This window comes from Vidua macroura, chromosome 9 (genome assembly GCF_024509145.1).
Source record: "Vidua macroura isolate BioBank_ID:100142 chromosome 9, ASM2450914v1, whole genome shotgun sequence".
Classification (NCBI taxonomy): domain Eukaryota; kingdom Metazoa; phylum Chordata; class Aves; order Passeriformes; family Viduidae; genus Vidua; species Vidua macroura.
The window spans coordinates 18,733,628-18,755,395 of NC_071579.1; the positions used below are offsets into that span (position 1 = coordinate 18,733,628).

Sequence of the window (21,768 nt, forward strand, 5' to 3'; positions counted from 1 at the left end):
AGCATGAAGGGATTCATCCTGGCCCTGGTGTTCGCCCTCGTGGGTAAGTTGAAGCTTTACCATCACTGCTGAGCTGTGACAGCCACTGTGATCCTGAGCAAATTGCATCTCCTTGGGGCTTTTCAGGGATATTTACAGCTTCATTTGCTGAAGCCCTTTTATAGCTTCAGCTGTAAACTGTTAGATTTCTGTGCTAAGCTCAGCAGCAGGAGAAAAGCCAAGCAAGCAGCAGCTAGTGAGCAGGGCTGGCATGGGCTTGGTGTCCTGGGAGTGTGGGGTGAGCCCCATTACTGGTGGTTTGCCAACCATTAGCATGCTGACTTAATGAATAATACATCAAAGGATCTGCAGAAATGTTTTTTTTTCATGAACACTTCTCTTTCCTTCCTCACAGAGGGCCAGAAGCAGGACCTTGGTAAGTGGCTCCCCTGCCAGGCAGCAGCTCCCTTGCTGCCTTCTCTTGCTGCCTTCCCTTACTGCCTTGCCTTGCCCACTGCTTGCACCTGGTTTTTGGCAGTGGCAGCTTCACCTTTCTTTGCTGGGCTGGTTCAAGTAACATCACAACAGTCATAGCCAAGGAAGTGCTTCTGTTATATTTTTTTTCCTAACAGAGCCTGTTTTTCATATGGGCAAGACCTACCTGTATAGCTATGAGAGTCTCATTATGCATGGGCTCCCTGACAGAAGCCTGGCCATGGCAGGGGTGAGGCTGGCCAGCAAGGTGGAGATCAGCCGTGTGTCTCACAGTGAACACCTCCTGCAGGTAAATCTCCATGGCCACAGGAACCCACCCACCCTCCGATATCATGCAGCTAAAGATGCTTCCTTCATACCTTCAGGCTGGCAAAATAAGTGACAAAAAGATGTAGAGCTCCCACAAAAGCTATGGGCCCTACCTACTGCTGAGATGACCCTCCAAGCCCCTGCAGTTTCCCTCGGGCAGTGATGATTCCCCAGCAAGAACAGAGGTGTGGACATGGGCACTGAGCTCTGCACACCAAGGCATTTTGGGGAGAGCTGAGGGCACTGCTGAAGGGTCTGCAGCAGCATCCAGAATGCTTTGGTTACTGGCAGGGACCTACAGAGAGCACCACAGGCTTACTCACAGCCTGCTCCTCTGCAGGAAGGAGCTGGAGCTGCTCCAGCTCTGCTGCCATCAGTATGTGAGCCCCCTTGACTAAAGCTACCTTAGGTACCTTTTTTTTTTAAGAAACATCCTTACCATAGTTTTACTCAGGTAACACTAAGCCTGAGTATGAACATGAGCATTCTAGAATGAAATATCCATGGTTTTTAACCTGGTCCATAGTCTAAAAATCTCAGCACTAGAATTCAGATACCACATGAGAAAGACCCAAATGTCTCCATTATCCCCCTTTTGATATTCTTTCCATAGGCATTAATTCATATGTGAAGAATTCTAATGGTAATGCCTGTGTTTATCATAATGATATCAGATCTAGAAGCACTGTTACTCATCAAAAAGATTAAACCAAACAGCTTAAAATACTGGCATGGCACAAAAGACCACAGACTTGAGACTGAGAAGACAGCACCTGGAGAAAAAACTGTAAGAGCTGCCCTTAGCACTCACCTAGGAGTGTTCTCAGTCTGTAATTCTGCACATATATTAGTGAAACAGTGTGAAGGAATACCTATTGTCAAACTTTACACACGGCTGCAATTGAAGGCTCTGTGTAACCTCACTGGAGTTGCTGCAATGTTAGCAGTTGCAGACAAGAGCCTTGAGTAGGATTTAATTTGGGAAAATATGACAAGAGGCAAGCCACCCTTGCAACATTGATTATAAATGCCTAAAATAAAACAGAGCACTGAGCCCACACCTTTTCCCTCTGTGCAGGAACATGTACTTTGCTGCACGAGGGTGGGAGGTGTGTGTAAGTAAGGGACCAGATGGGTCTGTGCATGCAGGCACACACTTCCCACTAGGTAGCAGTCAAGGACTTGTGCACAGGCTTTACAGCCAGAGGAGCTCAGAGGGGTGTCAGCCACTTCCAAAGGTGGGAGCTTCTGTGGTCACCTCTGCTCCCCCATCAGCTGTGCTGTGGTTTTGGTGCTCAGGGATGTGCTGGACCTGGAGCAGCAGCCAGAATAGTCCCTGTGTGTTCAGGCAGGCAGCTTGGGCAAAAATGCCTTGGCTGCCTTGGAGACTGAAGGGCGATCTCACTTGTCATCTGTGGGAAAGGAGTATCCTGTCTGTACTGATTATTGGTACCTGGCGTTTCACTCAGCCTACAAGCTTCATCAGACTTGCTGAACTTTTGAATTCTGTTCACATAATCTTATTTTTCTGGCAGAAATCCTTCATGGAAGTTTGCATTTTCAAGGATGCTTCCTAGGCTAAGCACAGGAGTCTGAGTTGGAAACTGTTTCCTGCAATGTTAGACAAGTGACTTTTGTCTTGCCAGGGATAAGAAGTGTGCAGTAATGCAGTGTTTCTGTATTATAGCACTATTTCAAACTGATGGCAAACAGTATGATTGTTTTCTGATTTTTGTTCACAGATTCGATCACCAAAGCTGGAGGAACACAATGGCTTCTGGCCCATTGATTCCTTCACTCCATCTTCAAGGCTCTCAGAAACCATTGCTGCATGTCTCAGCCAGCCCTTTAAGTTTGAATACACTGAAGGAAGGGTTGGAAGTATTTTTGCCCCTGAGGAATGTCCCGTTCTGTGCACTAACCTAGTGAGAGGGGTTCTGAACATGCTGCAGATAACCATCAAAAAGACACAAAATGTGTATGAGCTACAGGAGGTTTGTTTTTTCCATTCTGATTTTACTTTTATTCTCATTTTACCATTAAAGAGTAAGTTATGCTTCCCAGACCATTTTCTTTGACCTTTTTATTGCTGTGGGACGTTCACTGTGTTTAACCAATACTTGCAGGCTGGGATTGAAGGCGTCTGCCAAACCAGATATGTTATCCAGGACGACAGCCAGAATAACCGTGCCACCATTTCCAAAAGCAAGGACCTGATGGACTGCCAGGACAAAGCAGTGAAGAACCTGGGAATGGCATATGTCCGGCCCTGCCCCACCTGTCCCCTGGTACGAGCAGCACGGAGCCACCGCTGCCCTGCTCGGGCGTGAGCACTGCTTGCACTGATGCTCGTGGGCCTTTGGCTTCTCTGGGCTGACCAGCCCGTTCCTGTTTCTGAGTGGGCCTCTTTGCACTTCTAGAAAGCCAGAAACATGAAGGGCACAGTGACATTCACCTACAAGATCAAGTATGACGACAGCGGGGCGTCGCTGACGTCCGCTATGTCGGACCAGGTGTACCAGATCTCTCCTTTCAATGAACCCAGTGGGGTAGCAGTCATGGAGGCAAGGTAGGCACTGTGCATGTCCTTATGTTATCATAGCCAGGAGGAGATGCCTAAAATTGGTTATATATTTACTGTTGATTTGTGAGATAACAAGAAGCATCTGGCCTGCGGCTGCCAAGGGCCAAAACACCGTACAGCCCTTGGGATGCCCAGCCCAGGATGCCCAGGGTGTTTCAGTTGGCCTGTGTCCTACTGTTTAGGCCACCTGAAACATCTGTCCAACCTCTCAGAGACTTTAGCAAGCTCCCACAAAGGCTTTTGCAGTCATATGGCTTTTCCAGATAATCCCGAGCAATGGATGAACAGAGAAGTGCACGCTCCATTTGCAGTCCCGCTGGGTAGCCCTCAGTCTGCTCCCATGCTGTGCAAGCCCTCCATGCACAGCGTGCTTACTGTCTACTGATGCATTTCCCTCTTTCCCTTGAAGACAAGAGCTGTCTTTGGTCGGCACTAAAAGGTCTCCTATCAGTGCACCAACATCTCAGCTGCAAAACCAGGGGAGTCTTCGTTATCATTTCTCAGGAGAGCTACTCCAGATGCCAATTCCTCTAATAAGGATAAAAAATCCAGATTTACAGGTATTAGAGACTTACTTTCACCCACTTTCACTATTTATAAGTTTAACAGGTCATCACATAATTACTTTAGACATGGATCCTTCCAACTGTCTGTTTTTCCCACAGTTAACAGAGACGCTGCGGCAATTAGTTCAGAATAACGAGAAAGGAGCCACTAAAGAAGCTTCAGCCAACTTCTTACAAATGGTCCGGCTTTTTCGGGTAGCAACCCTTGATCAAATCGAGTCTTTGTGGCTGCAGTTTGTCAATGAACTCCCCTACAGGTAACTATGGCCTTCAGCCAGGGTTTCTGATCAGAGGCACACCGGGATAACGAGTCCTCCTTTTCCTGGCAGGCCTTGGTTCCTGAGCGCCATCTGTGCTGCTGGAGCTACTGACACGTTCAGATTCCTGAAACAAAAAATCCATGACAAGAAGCTGAACATCTGGGAAGCAGCAGTGACTCTCCCTCTCGCCTTCCATTTTGTTACACCAAACAAACAAACCCTGGAAATTGCCTCAGTGAGTACAGATCATTTGTCCTTTTGTTTTCCCTCTCACTCCTTTTTAAAGGTGAATTCATAGGATTGCAAGTGAAAGATACAACATATTTCCATCTAAATTTGTAAAATGCAAGGTACTAACAAAAATGGAAAATGCCTCAGAAAAGGTTCCCAAACACTTGTTGCCAAAAGTTTGTAATTATATTTTATATTAAACCCCACAAACTATAAGAAAACTGCTGTTGATTCTTTTTGCCAAATCAGAAGTTAAAAACAAAAAAAGACAAACTCAAGAAAATAATATATAATCAATATCTAAAGAGCATACAGCATAACTAGGGCAAATCTACTTAATTTTCTTGTAGTTGAATGTCTAGCATTTGATTTAATTCCTGAAATTATTTAGAAAGAGCACAAATCAATTTTATCTATTTCTCAAATGCATTTATTGATAAATACAGCTCTGATTACTAGAAACAGTAAAAAATGATATTTCTTCCTTCTGCAGAGTTTTCTGACCTGTCCCCAAATCCAGAAAGTACTGATGCATAGGATAATTGTATACCTAGGATATGGTAGCATGGTGAATAAATACTGTGCTCAGGCTTCACTATGTCCAAATGAACTTCTTCAGGTATGTGACTCTCATTTCTTACTCAAAAAAGCTGAAAAAATTTTAAAAGTGCCTTTAATTTAGCTCTCACAATGCGGGCAGTTAGGTAACTCACTATTTGCATGCCTCACTCAGCAATGCAAAGACAGAATGAAACACTGAGCTGATGCCTTTTGAAAGATCAGGCTGTAACAGTTCAGAATTTCAAATGTAGTACTAGAAGCCCATTGGGATAATGGATCCTGTAACCAGCCTGAAACTGAGTTAAGTTGTGACAAAACTTGGATTAAAGCAAAATAATTGTGATTCTATGATTCTACTTTGACATTAGGTAGAGTGTACTTAAAAAGACAGTAAAGTGTGAATATAAGCAAAGCTCTAGATATGCCATAGGTTAGGGCTTCCAAGGAAAGCTACACAATTGCATTTCACTGTCAGAAATATTCAGGACGTTGTCCTTGGACTGCGCAGCTCCAGCTCCTTGCTCAGCAGGACCACAGCACTGAGAAGGCCTTGCTGGTGTTTGACATGTGTTTAAATCTTCCCAAAAAAAAGTGAAATAAAGCCAGGCCACCAGAATGGTAATTCTGCTTCTCAGAATAGTAAAACTGTTCAAGTAAACTTGAAATTTTTGTAGGAAGTGAAAAATGCAAGTGCAATTTGGCAGGGCTGGCAGAGGTGGCCCTGGGAATGACCGAGCTTGGCCTCAGCTTAGCACTGCCTTTGAACTTGCAACAGACTCTTTGGTGCAGGCACCCACCTGGGATTGTCTCCTACACTCAGGCTCAGGCACAATTCCAAATCAACTACAGCACTGTGCAAGGAGAAAACCAAGTTTATTTGTATGGTCCGTGTTTAGCACCCTGATAATGATGGTGAGATTTTTTTCCTGGGAGAAAGGTCAGAACAGCTCAGTTCTGGGATTTGCAGCAGTAATTGTTTTGCTTGCTATGGCAAGGCACATTTTTATGCACTACTACAAGATCATTACCTGGTAAGATTAACAGTGTCTGCTCCATTTTCAGCCACTCCACGACCTTGCTACTGAAGCTGCCAGCAAAGGTGATGCCAAAGACATGTCTTTGGCCCTGAAAGCCATGGGCAATGCAGGAGAGCCAGCCAGTATCAAACGCATCCTGAAGTTTTTGCCAACATTTTCCTCATCTGCAGCTTCATTACCAAACAGAATTCATGCTGATGCTGTGTTGGCCTTAAGGAAAATTGCAAGAAAAGACCCTGCAAAAGTAACTGCAATTATTATTTAAACCAATGTCTTAAAGGGTATGGATTGGGTTTGCTTAGTGATTCAGGAATAACAAAGCCGTCAGGTAATGTTAGCAACTCTGGACAGGCTTCTCAGTTTACTGGTCTTCCTCTTGGCCACCCTGCAAACTCCTGACATCATCCCATCCTTGCTGATATCCTGGGAAAGAGTGCTTTAGTCACTGTAATGCTCAGCCTAATGGCTGTTTCTCCCAGCCCTGCTCACTGTGCACCCAGCAATATCTTCATTTTCAGTGACACCACATCTCTTGGTGAGCTCCCGTGCCCACATCTCTTGTTTAGGCTTCTGTTCTCCATCCACTGCAGAGCACATATGCACTGTTATGGAAGCACTGCTCGCCAGGAAGTTGTGGGCTACTCAGAGGTTCTATCTTCCTCCTGTAGGTAAGGGAGCTCACCCTCCAGGTCTTTATGGACAGCACGCTTGCTCCCAATGTCCGAATGGTGGCTTGTGTTGTACTCTTTGAAACCAAGCCTGCTCTTCCAACAGTAGCAGCTCTGGCCAACTCACTGCTCACAGAGCCCAGCCTGCAAGTAGCCAGTTTTGCATATTCACACATGAAGACTTTGGCAGCAGGCAGGATCCCACAGCTCTATAAACTGTAAGTAGAGAAAGAAGTACATTTTTAGTAGAAAATTGAGATTTTTTTTTTCCTTGTAGTTTTCTAAGAATTTGGTCACAGTTGACTCTCTTCATATGACTTTAATTCTATTACTCAGATCTGCTGCTTGCAACATTGCCATTAAACTCCTGGGCCCCAGACTTGACAGGCTGAGCTATCGCTACAGCAAGGTCATTCAGATCAGCGACTATTCCTGTGAGTACCAGCTGCACTTCCCCAGCTTAGGTAGCCAAATGCCTCTATTGTGTTCTGTGATTTTCATCCAAAATCCAATCATGAACTGTGAGTTTAGTGCACTCTTGAAATAGAAAAGGCAGAACTTCCTAACATGCAAAATTCCCTGAGACTCTTCCAAATCCAAATCTCTGGTATCTGCTGGGGAAAGTGGTGCTTGCACATAGATTTTGGCCTCCTTCTTCAGTCCCTGGGGTTGTGTTGACTCTGCCCTAGAATAAAGTCCTCCTCTTGAGGTTGCAAGCTTGAGGACCTGTGGGACTGAACCCTCACAGAACCCCTTGTGATCTACTAGAGCACATACCTGAGGTGGCTTATGTGCACCAGACACCTTGGAGACCTTAATTTCTGCTGCTTTTTGTTCCTGTGACAGCCCAGTATCAGGCTGGTGCCATTTGGAGGGTCTATCTAATGAACAGTCCCAGCACCATGTTTCCATCTGATATAATCACAAAAGTAAGAGGCTATTATGCAAACACTGCAACGGATATTATTGAGGTAAGTACTGCATTAAGGCAGCCAGCTTTTGGACTGTGATGTAGTGTTTAACTCCATTTCTGGCTGTGAGGGCGGACGTGGAAGGGAAAATTTAGATAATGATTATGATTTTACTTAGGCTTCTTCTTTTATTTGGGCTTCTTGACACATACATTCATCAATGAACACATCCAGTTTAGGCATGTAAGTCTAGGAGCGGGGGAAAGCTTATGCAGCAGAACATCCCTCTGCCCACCTAAAGTCACGTGGGATCCAGGGTATTTTGCATAAATACAGGGAAATTAAATTTCAGCCAGCAGTACAGCCAGGGCAACACAAAGCTCCATGTAACAGCATGCAGGAATTCACACAGCTTCTTGAGCAAGCTTTGCAGCCTGGGCTGAGTTCTGCACTACCCTAAAATTATCCCTGCTGACTAATTTAAGGCTGGCTGGCTCAGCATGTCCTCAGCATCTGCAGCCATAGCCTGCAGCCATCCATCAGGTAGATGAGTCCTTATAATGCAATGGCTTCATGAAACAAGTATTTTGTGTGGCTTCAGTGAGTTAATCCCAGGCTCAAGAGTTTTCCTGAGCTCTCTTGTACTTGGGCTGTGATACCTGACTCTTTCCTACAGGTGGCTTTCCGGTCACAAGGCCTAACCAAGCTTCTGAGGAAGCAGAACATTCCCTTTGCTGAGTATGACACGTACAAGACCCTGAAGGAGCTGGGTAAATCGGTATGCCTGGGCACCCTTCTGACCTGTCTGCATCAGACAGCTCCTCACAGCACCAGGGTTGCATCACCCACCCACTGAGCCATCCCTTTGATGTTTCTGGAAGAAAGGAGTCTGTCATCCTGTTCAGTCATGGAAAGCTGTACTTACATTGTACTTACTCTCTCAACAGATGCCACCTTTTCACTCAACATGTGTCAGCTCTTAATGTATAGTACAAAAGATGAGGTTGCTGCTGGGAGCCAAAATGTTTTAAAGTGTATGTTAGAACACACTAAGTGGTTGTTCTTCTCTTTTAAAATGATAATTGAATAAGGTTTTTCCTTCATGAGTCCTTGGGTGTCACCTACTACTTACAGCAGCAGAAATTACCAAGCCCTTACCTCATCCTTACATGGGGAAACTCTCTCTGAAATCAGCTGTGCAATATAAGAAAGGCCACATTGGTTCAGACCTGTAATGTCTATTGGGTTTTTGGCAAAGGAAGCACAGTTCTCATCCTTCAGATGGGATCTGCTCTTTGTTAATGCATTGTTCCACTTTAAGTGTTATTTTCTGCTTCTTCCCTTTCTCCCCATGTCTCCTAACCACAGCTTCTGGGATGGAAAGAACTGCCACCTGAAGACCCCTTGGTATCTGCTTACATCAAAGTATTGGGTCAAGAGATTGCCTTTGTTGACATTGACAAAGATGCCATTCAACAGATGATGATGGTACTGACAAGGCTGCTGACTTTTTGTCTGCAATTCTGAATAATTTCCCTTCCGTGTCTCCTCTTACCTAACCTATTTCTTTATTTCCAGAGTCTAACTGGATCATCAGACTGGCAGCCAGTGGTGAAAAAAGTGATGGAGGAGGTCCAGAGGGGCATTTCAGGCCGATGGACCCTGCCAGTGCTGGTGGGTGAGATGCGGCACATCGTCCCCACCACTGCTGGCCTGCCCCTGGAGCTCGGGCTGTGCGGGGCCGCGGTGGCCCAGGCTGCGGCTGACGGTGAGCTTGGGAAGCCAAACTGAGCAGCTTCCCCACAATAACTGTGGGTCCAATCCCTCTGCTGACATTAAATCTTTCTATAACCTTGAAAAATACCCCACTAATGTCAAACCCTTAGTGACCAGTTGCCTCCAAAGGGTTTGAGAAGTAATTAGGATATTTCACTGAGACATATATTTGTATAACTCTGGTTTGGATTAACAGCCTTTAAATAACCATGTAAAGTATTTCATAATGTAAAAGCACTGCTCTTGCATTAACTACTATGCTTATTGAAAGTATTTTATCACCAGAATTTATTGTTTCTCTGTTCATATAATTTCTGTCTGTCTTTTTCAGTGGATGTAAAGGTGTCACCAACAGTATCTGACAATTTTAAACCCTCACAGTTGTGGGAAACCAAGATGGATATTCATGCTGACATCAGACCAAAGTAAAAATTACATATTTATTCACATACACACACAAGCAGTTATAGTTAGTTATAGTTATAGTTAGTTATATCTGACATAGCTATATAGTGGCATGTAGCTATACAGGGATCTTACTTGTCCCAGATTTTTGACAAATGTGCTAGTCTAGAGCAGCAAAGTTGTGAGAAAGCAACACAATCCCCTGATGCTTTACAACCCTGCAAATCCAGCAGTGTTCATAGTATCCCAAAGGATACTATGCTGTTCTGCCACTGCTAGAAATGCTTACATTTGTACCTATCCAGTGACTAAAGATACTAAGATGTGAAAATAAGTTATTTTACGTATCAAGTTTTTACAATTTCGGTGTAGAATCACATCATCACCTGGCATAAGCCAGAAGTATTTCAGGGGGCAAGGGGAAATGCTTCTGGATCTGCAAAAGCAACAGTACTAATAATGATAATGGTAACAATGATGATAATAATAATAGCAGTGACAATATTTTAAAAATAGGCAGAATCTGAAGCTATGAGATTCTGGCGTTAGCTTGTCCTCAAGCAATGACAATGACAATACCAGTGACAATGCAGTCAGAAGGTCCACGTTAGCTTTGTTTTTCAGACAAATCACATTTTCCAGTGGCATCTTAGCTTTTTTCTTATCCTGTTGTGATAAATCTCTTCATTCATCAGTAGTGGGTCTTACAATAAAAAGAACAGCGTGAAAATGTACTTTGGCATTTCAAAGTTAAATTTTTGCATATTAATATATAATGATGCCTGGTTTTATTTCTACTCTTTCAGAGCATATTTTCATATGATTGCAATGATGGGGATTAATACACAGTACTTTCAGAGTGGTTTTGAATATCATGCAGAGTTCAGTGCCAACACTACAATGAAATTTGATGCCAGGATAAATATGAAAGAGAAAAATTTGAAGATTGAAACCCTTCCCTGCCATGAAGAGGTTGAGCTCGCAGCTGTGAGGTACAGAAGAGCTTTTGTCATTTTGCTTGCTCTGTGTTACTGATTTTGAGTTCCCTGTTATAAAACCACAAGTATACAACTACTTATTAAGGTCTGCCATGCCTCAGCAGCCACATAAAGCTTAGTACAGTCTTTTTTGCACCAGCAAAAATAGGTAGAGTGAAATCAGAAGGCGTTACTTTGTTCCATTTATCACCTCCACAGGAGTGAAGTTTATGCTATTTCAAGGAACATGGAAGAAGTAGATTCTGAAAAGAAATCTCAGATTTTCCCCAAAGGAGAAATACCAAGTATCTCTGACCAGCTACTGCAGTCAACAGAAGGATCTTCAAATCCTGGTAGCTGGAAGGTAAGAAAGCCTCTTGCCACCTGTACTGCAGACAGGCAGAGAGCAGAGAGCTCCTCGGAAGGGCTGGGCACCCCTGACATGGGAACTGGCTAACCAGATCATAGGAATGGAGAAACACAGGAATGGAGAATTCAACAGGGGCCTGGTATTTCCCTATTTAATATTTCCCTATTTAAGCCTAAAACCCAGTGAGTTCATAACATGATCCTTCACAGTCCATTCACTTTCTTCACTGCATGCTGGCAGGGCTGCTTTGACAGCATGTCTTCCAATTTCTTCACAGTCATGGGAAGGTGTCTGAAATTCACATTCTTTGTACAATATCTCATTTTTTTCTGAATCAGACTAATGTGAAAAATACGGTTCTTGGTCAGGATATAGATTTTTCTTCCCGAATGCTGAGATAATCCTGAGTGGATTGCAGAAGCATTTTCTTTCATGTGCTCTTCAGCTTCTGAGGCTGGCGTGGGAAGGCTACGCTGGCTTGCAGCAGGAGGGCTGGAAGCCTGAAATGGCTGCAGAGGGAACTGACCCTCCAAAGAGCCCTGCAGGTTCTCATTGAGTAGTGTATTTGTGAAGCACTGCCTGAGAAAGGGTGGGCAGGAGAGCTGTCCTCTTCCACCGAGCATTTTGCAGGAAACCCACTGCTTCCAGTGCCTGGATCTCTAATTCTAAGCACTGTTTCCTTCTTTAAGCAGGACTGTCATCATTCTCTTCATTAACTGGAGGAATTATTTTAAGAGCTGGGACAATTTTATTTTTCTATGGAAAATGACTTTATCTGCCTTATTTTTGTTTAATGCAGCAAAGCAGCATACCTAATGTGATATCCAAAGGATACCAGCAAGGTTCAGAAGAGGTACATCACAACAGTGCAGGAAGAAGATTTTATGCACGCAGGTTCTGTAAAAAATTTGAAAGTTTGGGATGTTCTACTTGTCTCAGCCTTAAATCACAAAATTCTGCTTTCTTAAGAAATACCTATCTGCACAAATTATTGGGAGAATTTGAAGCCAAAATAATTTTACAGCCAGGTATAGTCATAATAACAAGTTTTTCTGTCCGTCACTGTAAATAATGCTCAAGCAGCACAACCCTGGAATGCTTTTGCCTTTAGTTCATACAGATGCTGATATTGACAAAATACAGCTGGAGGTTCAAGCAGGATCCAAGGCAGCTTCAAAAATAATTGAGGTATCAAGCTCAGGGTCAAAGGAAGAGGGAGAGGCATCGCCGTACGAAGACATTCAAGCTAAACTGAAGAAGATTCTAGGCATTGAAGATGTGCTCACGGTAAGAGACTTTGAGCATCAGAGAGGGAAATATTTCCTATAATGAAGCCAAGGGTTTCCATTGTGGAAAACTGGCATGGGAAAGCAAGGAACTGGGCTGGGAGGAATTCTGTTTCCTTGGAAGCCTGTGGTGAGCATCTTGTCTGACAGCCAGGGAAATGTTAAAGAACAAGCTATAAACTCATAATGCTTTCAACTGTTTTTGGAGGCTGCAAATAAAACACGGCGCCGCACAAAGCGGATTAACCGAGGGTACAAGACTGCAGACACAGGCCTGTGGGCAGAGCCCAGCATACCCCACCTCTCCAGTGCATCCTCCTCTTCTGCTGCTTCCTCTGCTGATGGCAGACAGCATGGAGATCATCACAGGAAAGATGAAATAAAGCAGTCTGGGAAGAAACGTGGCAGCAAGAGCAGCAGCAGGAGCAGCAGTGGGAGCTCTGCTAGCAGCAAAGCATGCGGCAGCAGCAGCAGCCAAGAGGACCACTCTGGGGACAGGCACTGTAGTGGGGACAGTGAACAGAAGGTAATTCACTCTGCTGGACCTTTTTGTATTTCTTATAGTGATTGTTTTCGTACATCAGAAAATTGTGCTCATAGACCACGGACCAAAGAAAGAGGAACCCTGGTTCTCTGAAGCATTTCAGATCAGAAATTTTGACATTTCAGAATTTTTAAGTGTAAAATGTTTAAAAAATTTAATTTTGTTTTGCGCTTTCTTTTTTTTTTTTTCCATACTCAGAACTGAAACTTTTAATGCATTAATCAAAAGTTAGTTCTTTATTTTCTCTTGGGTCTTCTTATGTACTATCTATTTTCACAGGCAAACCCACCTGTTTACCAGCTTTTGTTTAAGCCAGCGGATGAACAGGTACATTTACTGCTTATACTGGGAGAAGTGTGTACAACTAGTCTTGCTGTCTTTGCTGCAATTAAATCCTAGTTCTCTGAGAGTGAAAATATGATAAATTAATTCTGCAACAGCTTCCAGGGGTAGGCACCTGCTTCAAAGTGATTCTTTGTTTTTGCAGGACACAGGAGGGGAAATCCTGAACATCAGCATCAGCTCTTCCTCTTCCTCAGCTAGTGATGAAGATTTCTCTAGAGCCATGTCTCAGGTGAATGTCTTAATCTGCAGGAAATCCAAACATTTTCTTTGCATTTCCAGTTTTTGTATATTTATAACAGATAGGAAAATTATAGTGATTTAGCATATTAGGTATATAGAACTGAAACTGTTTCTTATTTTATAAAGGTGAGCACATTGTATAATCACTGAATGTAATTTAATATTAATTTAATATAGGCTACATTTTTTAATGAAACTGGAATGTATTGCTGTATATGTTGAAATTTGTCTAGCTCAGTAAATAATTCACTATAAAAATCAGAACACTTTAGAAGTGCTAACCTGCTGGATTAGAAACTGGTTTCAGGGATATTTTCATTGTGTATCTTTCTGTAAAAGTTTAGGAGTTGACTCTGCCACTCTTTTGCTCATTAGGTCCTCACTGCAGAGTCCTTCAGTTCATGTTAGCAGGACCACAACAGGTCTTTGAAAAACCCTTGAGTTTGCAGCAAGGCTCCAACTCTGAGAGCAATCCAGGTGTTTATTCAGGAGTGTACTGCATGGTACATAATTAATGGTACCTGGTCCTTCTATTAGAACTGAGGGAATCTGGAGCAGATTTCAACCAAGAAAAACTTCACACATTTCAGGCAATGACCTACATGCCTACAAAATAACAACCCTTACTTTGCTGAGGCATGCCTTCTGCAGCAGCAGCTCCCAGCTGTTAGTGCAAGTAGCTTGTGGAAAGAAGGCAACCTGATCGACCTTCTCCCCCACCATTTCCATGCAGATTAAATTCACCTCTCTTTTCACCATGTTACTACTTCCCTGAACTCTTTCTCAGCCACAGCCTTGTTCTTTCCCCATTTCCCACTAAGCCCTCGCCACCTCTGTCTCACGTGATCCTTTTGTGTGTCTCTGTCACTCAGACCTGGCGGCACAGGGCGGACCTGCTGCCCCACAGCAAATTCCACTTGCAGCTGTCCCTGGCCAGGTGGGGACTCTGCCCACAGCTCAGGTAGGACATTTAGGCAGGCAGGTGCTGCTGCTGGGCACAAGGGTCCCACATTGAACAGGGCCACATGCTGCTCCTTGTGCAAGTGCCACACTTCAGACTGCCCCGAACAGATCCCCCTGTAATACAAATTATCATGGTTTTAAACAGGTGGTCAAGCTAGTTTTATCAAAAAGGCAATTAGTTTAACTGCAATTTGGTAAGAGATCAGTGCTGAGCTGGGTAGTATTGGTTCTTTATCCAGTACCATACTTCTTTTTGTTGCATTGAAATTACTTTACAAAAAAAATCCCAACACTTGCATTGGTCATGCCAGTGGTTTTATTACCAAAATTCTCATGTCTTCTTATGTCTTTGGTCTCTATTTCCTCTCTACTCACCAAAGCCTGAATTCTTGGGAGACAGCAAGCCACCAATACTGGCTGCAGTTCTTCGTGCCATCCACAGAAACAAGCAGCCAACAGGATTGCAGCTTATCCTGTACACTGATACACAGCCCAAGAGGTGGAGAATACAGATGTTTGGTTCAAGCATCACAGGCCCAAACAGATGGAAACTCTGTGCTGATGCTTCAGTAATAAATTACCAAAAAGTATCAGTAAGTTTAAAATATAAATAAGCTCAAATATAAACAAAACATAATGATCTTACTGTGTTTTATGCAAAAATTTATTTATTTCCCTCTACTAGGGTTCTCTTAGATGGGGTAAAGATTGCCAGGACTACCAGATTGCTACTCAGATTGCAACAGGACAATTTGCTGCTTATCCAGCTATGCAGATGAAGCTAGAGTGGCTAAAAGTGCCTTCAGTAATCCGAACAACTGCAAGATGGTGAGATTTCATTTTAATTTTTGAAAAATATATGTCAGTGCTCCAAATAATTGCAGGTTCAGTTCTGCAATTTCCAAGCTGGGAAAAATCCTCTCAATCAGTAGGATTTTATAAAATCAGATTACAAATATTTGCTTTCTCTGTATTCATTCCCTCAAAGCATACTGCATTTTCGTTTGCAAGAAAACCACTTGGGATGATGGGATTCATCTAATCTATTGCAGACTTGTAATTTAAAGTGCCTGAATTAGGAGATTGGTCTTGTCATGCTTCCTGATTCACGGAGGCTCAGAGCAGAAGCCTGACTGTGTGTCTCTGAAGAAATCAGTCTCTTACTTAATTTCCTAATGCAAGAACTTGCCTCTGGCTTCTAAAGCAGGTGATACAAATACTTCCCATAAAGTTTATGCACATTAAATAATAAATGTTTTATGACATTTAATGTAAGAAAACTGTACGTTCTGGATTCAATTCACATGTGTCTCCTTTGTCATGAAATATCTGTTGCATTCATACATTGTATCCCTCCATGCATTTGCCTGCAATAACATATAGATCCATATGGAAGCCTGTTTTTTTGGCATAATGCTACTAAAATACAGTCGTGTACAGCAACTCAGTTAACTAAATACATGTACAACACAAGTTTTCACATTAAAGCATACAGGTGATTTGATTAAAAGTCTCCTGAAGAGGGTAACTTTTTACATTAGATTGAATTACCCAAAGCTGTTATCTGCTCTTATTAGAGGAGATGAAACCATCCAATTGACTATTCTGGAGCAAAGCCACAGAACTTACCTTTTTTTTTTTCTGCTCTGAGACTATGCCTTTTTATAAAGGAATATTTTCTGTATTTCTCTATTTGAGCCCCAAATTTGTTTGGAAAAATTCCTAGAGATCCCTCCATCAGCTTGTTGACAGTCTTAGTGGGCAAAGGATCCTTGCCTAAAGTTACTGCTGCATGACTGACATTAATGTAAAATATTAATTTAGTATTTTTAGCATGTTAGTATTTGGGGACTTATGTAATTGATGTCTATTTTCAAGTCTGAATGTGTTTAAAACAAATTTGCCACACTTTTCTTCATGCCACTCTCCCATCCAGCCTCTTGAGATCTTTTACACCAATTAAAAAATAAATTTGCTGCCTCTCCTTCAATATCCAACATCATGTATCACCAAACCCTGATGGAAAACATGCCCTGATGCTAACTCAGAATGCATATTGCTTTATGAGGGTATTTTAGTGTGAACAAATAATAACCATTTCTTTCAAAGACAGTTCATTTTAATCACTTACTTCCTTTTTTTTTTTTTTTTTCCCAGGTTTTACTCATTTCTTCCAGGAGCTGCCTATGTGCTTGGGTTTTCCCAAAAGCAACAGCTTGGTCCCTCTCACCAAGCAACCTTGGTCATGGCTTTGACATCCCCAAGAACCTGTGATGTTGTCTTTAAGTTGCCAGAGGTAACAATTTCCACCATCTTTTACCCTGGAGCAGTCAATACCTAGGAAATGGTTGATTAAGGGTTTTTTTTTAAACCTGCTGATTAAAAAAAGAAAATATCAAAACTATAAAGAAGCTGCCTTCAGAAGACATTATACTCATGCAGTTGGTTTTACTATGAAAATATCTTACAACATACTTGTCTTTCTTATGTAGCATACAAGCATATGAAATAAGAAACAGGTTAGAAAACAATCATCATGATGATAGCACATTAAAATTAACTTATTAAAAAGCCCACTCCTCCCAAAATCTTTAGAAAGATTTTCCTGTGCTCTGGAAAAGATGGTAAAATCAGGCTGTTGAGACAGCCAAACAGCAGCACTTGATGTATAGGCAGAAAGAGGGGTGTGCATTTCAGGTAAGCAAACTGTTCAGCCTGAGAACAAATGTGATATTCAGCTACACAAAAAGTTGCAAATTGGTGACTATCCAAATTCATTATCACACTGCTGTTCCACAGGTTGCAGATGTGTCACACTGTAGAACTATTTCATGCTCTAGGAAGAGGACTTGATTTCTTTTTCACTCTGACCGAAATTCAGATGCTAATTTAGATTTCAGTCAGCACAGTACCCTTGGAAAATTAGAAGAAAATGCTACCTTATCTCTATACTGAACTTTGCATTTCCATTCACGTTTGTTTCCTGCCTGATTTTCAGCTCACAATTTACGACACGGCCATCAGTCTCCCCCTGCCAGTCCCTTCACATCTGGGTACGCCCATCTCAGCATTACCATCCTCTGCCTGGAAGGTCTTTTCCCAAGCAACACTTTCACTCATTGAAAGTCTTAAAGGTCAGCAAATAACTATCTGCACAGACATTGACTGACTTTGTAAATTTTGTAAACATGATTTACACTTTTGATGTATTTTTTATTTTCACTTATTTATTCACTTAAAAATCAGATGGACGTCAGATAGAAAAAAAGCATCTCTATGAAAATCTGTGAGGCTGCAAAGATGTAAAGAAATGGAGTCAACTAGGAAGATTAAACTTTCAGTTCCATGCCAAATAATACTTTCAAATACATCAATTCCCAAATTCATCCATTTCAGCTTCACTGCAAAAATTGTTTGTGAAGAAAATACAATACAAAATTTGTAAGAGGAACATCTAAGTGATCTCTGATTTGGGGTGCTCTGCTTGATTAGCACTGTTATGTTGAAGCTGAAAGAGCTCCAAAAGTGTACTCATTAATTTCAAATCCTGCATTTTGAGTTTGAAGGGATTATTGTTTGATTAATGTTGTATTAACAGCTAATCACATTATACTTAGGGTAACTTTTAAAATGAAAAGCTTTATGTAATCTGGCAATAAGAAGTCACATTTTGCTTGGAATCAGTGGGATAATACCATACCATGCATATTTATAAGGTGTCCCTGTCCCTAGCAAGGGGATTGGAATTAGATGATCTTTAAGGTTCCTTCTAACCTGAGCCATTCTGTGATTCTATGGTATTTCTTAGGTAAACACAAAACCTAATCTGTATTAACTACAAGTGTTGCCAAATAATTTCTAATCAGAGCTGGTAGGATTTCCAACAAAATGCCATTACAGTGAAAAAGAGAAAAGTGTAGTGTGGTATTTTTTTCCTTCCCAACTTCTGACTATTTCTAATCCTGGTTATGACTCCATAAAGGTATCAGCATTTCAGTAAACTTTCTCTAGTGTTAATGATATGTGAATTGTTATCAACCCTTATGAAATTCTTTTGACTAGAACAAAGTTAGGAAAGCCAAAATGCCACAAACCGAGAGTTGCACCAGCACCAGCTGTGAGCACAATTCATCTCACACACTGCCTGAATCACGGGGGTGTTGTCCTGCTGTCTGGGGACTGGCAAAGTTTTTCTTTTGAATTACTACAAATCTAAAATTTTATCTGACAGAATTAATTCATTTCTGCATTGGAACATGCAGATCCAGAAGATTATTTTTTTTCTTTTATTTACAAAACTAAAATAAAATAGCTGTCTTATATAAATTATAAAATCCTTATTTTACTGGGGTTTTTTTTGTTTGTTTTTTTTTTTTTTAGGTCACTGTACAGTTTTCCAAAATAAGATCACAACCTTCAATGGCATTGAATTTAACTATTCAATGCCTGCGGATTGCTACCATGTCTTGGTGCAGGACTGTAGTCCAGAGCTTAAATTCCTGGTGATGGTGAAAAGGCGTGAAGAGTCTGCTGACCTTACAGCAGTAAATATCAGACTTGCCAGCCAGTAAGTAATTGAAACTTAATAAAAAATACATGCCAAGCTGAATATGCTATAAATGAAGATCAATTTGGTAGGGCAGACTGGCACTAGCATTAGACTCATGCAGAAAATACTGATGTCAATGGAAAGGTATCTAGGAGTGTCACCAGGGTTTGGGACTTCATCTTTTAAAAGTGCTTCTGAAATACATCTGAGGTTCACAGTAACCTCAAGACTTTACTGCCCCAAATTCTTCATTCATTTGTTAGAATTTAACTGTCTCATTTCAGTACTTAGTGATTAGGCAGACATATAAACTATAAATCCAGAAAGGGCTATTGTAAGCAGTAGTCTGGCCTTCTACACTAAGCTAATAATTAGAACAAATTAGAACTCACACTCATTACAGCAGGGTTGTTGAGAAGTGGACATAGCTAAAAAGGGCATTACTTATCCCAGATTAGAGGCACTCTCTTAGAACATTTCTTAGTTGGTATATAATATTATAATCTATTTGAAATTTATTTAAGATGCATTTTGTTTCAGCCTGGAGCAATCACCCCTAAATTGTATGGGATTATGCATACTAAAATCATTGTAGTGAGTGTTCTTCAAAGCACATAAATAGACTTTGATCTGTAAGATTTCATTACAAGTAATTATTTATTTCTGATAAATGTGTGCCTAACTGTGCCATAGTGCTAGAGAAACAGAGGGAATCTACATATTCCCTCTGTATTCTCTGCACCTGTTTTGTAGAAGAACACAAGGATGCTTGTTTTATAGGCTGTATCTTTTGTGATAAAGACATTCCTCATCACTGAATCATTCCTGATTGTTTCATACAATTGTATGGATGTGCTTTTGATGTGCTTGAGCTTCATATTTCTTCTCTTAGAGCAAACACTGCTCTGAAGAAAATACTACAATACACAGACTGTTCAGGCTGGAAGAGAACTGCCCTAGGGAATCCAATCTTCCTTTGAAATGTAAAGCACCTTCAATTTATGTGAAGGTAATAGCAATTAGGTTGTTCTGCAGCAAGGCTCCTGTAGCCTGGAGTGTTCCTGCCTGAGCCGTGTACTGAGAGCACTCCTGCTGCCATGCTGTCCTGGGCCCCTTCAGCCTTCCCCCTAAGGGCTAGAAGGTGATTCATACCAGAATGATATGAGCATCCTGCAGTGATGGTTCTACCAGGACAGGAAATTATAAACTGAGTAGGGCAAAGCAGAAGCATTTGTTTACACTAATTTCCTTTATTTAAAGTGAGGTTGACATGTATGTTTCCAATGGACTCATCCAGTTGAAGATTAATGGTGTCCAAACCCCAAAAGATCTTCCATACACATCTAATTCTGGTAAGAGACTCATCTTTAGATTTTGTTTCATCTTTCCTTATTTTTGAAGAAGGAGAGGACATGATCCTGCAAACACCCCACAAAATAAAGATCATCCTAATTTGAGAAAGAGTTAGGAGATTTTAACATACCTGCATGTAAGCTTTTCTCGTGAGTGGCAAGAAAGATGAGCAAAGAAAGAGATGCTGATCCTGTGCATCTTTGCACAGACCAAAAAATGCAGGGCTGTGGTATGTTTTGATGATTTCAGAGGCCCACAGAATGAGAATTTAGATGACCCCCATCACAGCCATCCCTGTGAGTGGCTTCAGCTTTTCCCAGGGCAGGGTTCAGTAGTCTTTTTACTTCCCACCATGTCTTTTGGGATTCTTTAGTGTGCATTATGTCCCCAAGAACTTAACAAATGGTTCAGGGTGGACCCTAAAACAGTAACTTCATTTTAGAAAAGATCACATTTTGCTTTTTTGTTGCAGCTGCAAGCATACTGATCAGCAGTGAAAAGGAAGGAGTGATACTAAAAGCCCCAGATTATGGCATAGATAAACTATACTATGATGGGCATAGAGTTGAGGTAATTTTTAAGTTACTTTCAGTGAGTTTCGTTTTAGAAGAAAAGCATTTACATGCAACTTTTCTGTATTTCCACAAAGATTCAACTTGCTTTCTGGATGGCTGGAAAAACATGTGGCATTTGTGGAAAATATGATGCTGAGATAGAAAGAGAATATCAAACGCCCAGTGGATATTTAGCTAAAGATGCTGTGAGTTTTGGTCACTCTTGGATCATCTCAGAAGACCCCTGTGCTGGAGGTACTAAGATTCCAACATATATTAATATAATTGCCTTCAACTAATCAATCAATCAATCAATCAATCAATCACATGAAGAGGTGGTTTATATTAATTGTAGCACAGTAATCTCATTTTTTGCTATTTTTGTGATTAGTGGCCACAGACTAAAAGAGGAAAAAAAAAAAATCTAGTTTTCCTGAGTTTGATAGTTCACTGCAAGTTCTAGTTTTGTTGGTTTTTTAAATCAACATCTTATGCATTGTGTAGTTACCTGGAGTTTGTGTGTTCAACTTAAAACTCCTTAAGTTGATAACTTCGTATGAAAAGGAGGAAGTTTGACTTCTGACAAAAGTAATTTTATGTCATCTTTAATAATTTCATTCTTTATTTTCATTCTGTTGTTTCCAGGCTTTTAGTTTAGATTTTAAAAATCATATTTGGCCCTGATTATCAAACTAGAGGGCATTTGAGGTGGGAAAAATTGTTTTAATTTCCTCAGGCTGAAGATTAACACAGTCTGAAAACTTCAGCCTGGGAATGACTAATTGTTCTTGCCATCCAGGTCCTA

The 21,768-nt window shown here is 41.4% G+C and overlaps 1 protein-coding gene across 1 annotated transcript in view; it reads left to right on the forward strand.

The window, feature by feature from the left end:
• LOC128811498 (vitellogenin-2-like) overlaps positions 1-21,768 on the forward strand; it is a 22,774-nt gene continuing 1,006 nt past the window's right edge. The window contains exons 1-33 of the mRNA XM_053985162.1: positions 1-43; positions 395-415; positions 612-763; positions 2,526-2,777; positions 2,910-3,071; positions 3,204-3,352; positions 3,777-3,927; positions 4,033-4,190; positions 4,263-4,428; positions 4,918-5,043; positions 6,048-6,266; positions 6,691-6,908; positions 7,027-7,124; positions 7,537-7,661; positions 8,278-8,379; positions 8,970-9,089; positions 9,180-9,369; positions 9,709-9,802; positions 10,589-10,774; positions 10,979-11,123; positions 11,929-12,157; positions 12,241-12,416; positions 12,624-12,941; positions 13,239-13,286; positions 13,447-13,533; positions 14,888-15,100; positions 15,193-15,335; positions 16,665-16,803; positions 17,506-17,641; positions 18,888-19,074; positions 20,317-20,408; positions 20,882-20,979; positions 21,059-21,218. Of these exons, the coding sequence (XP_053841137.1) occupies positions 4-43; positions 395-415; positions 612-763; positions 2,526-2,777; positions 2,910-3,071; positions 3,204-3,352; positions 3,777-3,927; positions 4,033-4,190; positions 4,263-4,428; positions 4,918-5,043; positions 6,048-6,266; positions 6,691-6,908; positions 7,027-7,124; positions 7,537-7,661; positions 8,278-8,379; positions 8,970-9,089; positions 9,180-9,369; positions 9,709-9,802; positions 10,589-10,774; positions 10,979-11,123; positions 11,929-12,157; positions 12,241-12,416; positions 12,624-12,941; positions 13,239-13,286; positions 13,447-13,533; positions 14,888-15,100; positions 15,193-15,335; positions 16,665-16,803; positions 17,506-17,641; positions 18,888-19,074; positions 20,317-20,408; positions 20,882-20,979; positions 21,059-21,218 (4,900 nt within the window). The 5' untranslated portion in view covers positions 1-3. The remainder of the gene's footprint in view (positions 44-394; positions 416-611; positions 764-2,525; positions 2,778-2,909; positions 3,072-3,203; positions 3,353-3,776; positions 3,928-4,032; positions 4,191-4,262; positions 4,429-4,917; positions 5,044-6,047; positions 6,267-6,690; positions 6,909-7,026; positions 7,125-7,536; positions 7,662-8,277; positions 8,380-8,969; positions 9,090-9,179; positions 9,370-9,708; positions 9,803-10,588; positions 10,775-10,978; positions 11,124-11,928; positions 12,158-12,240; positions 12,417-12,623; positions 12,942-13,238; positions 13,287-13,446; positions 13,534-14,887; positions 15,101-15,192; positions 15,336-16,664; positions 16,804-17,505; positions 17,642-18,887; positions 19,075-20,316; positions 20,409-20,881; positions 20,980-21,058; positions 21,219-21,768) is intronic.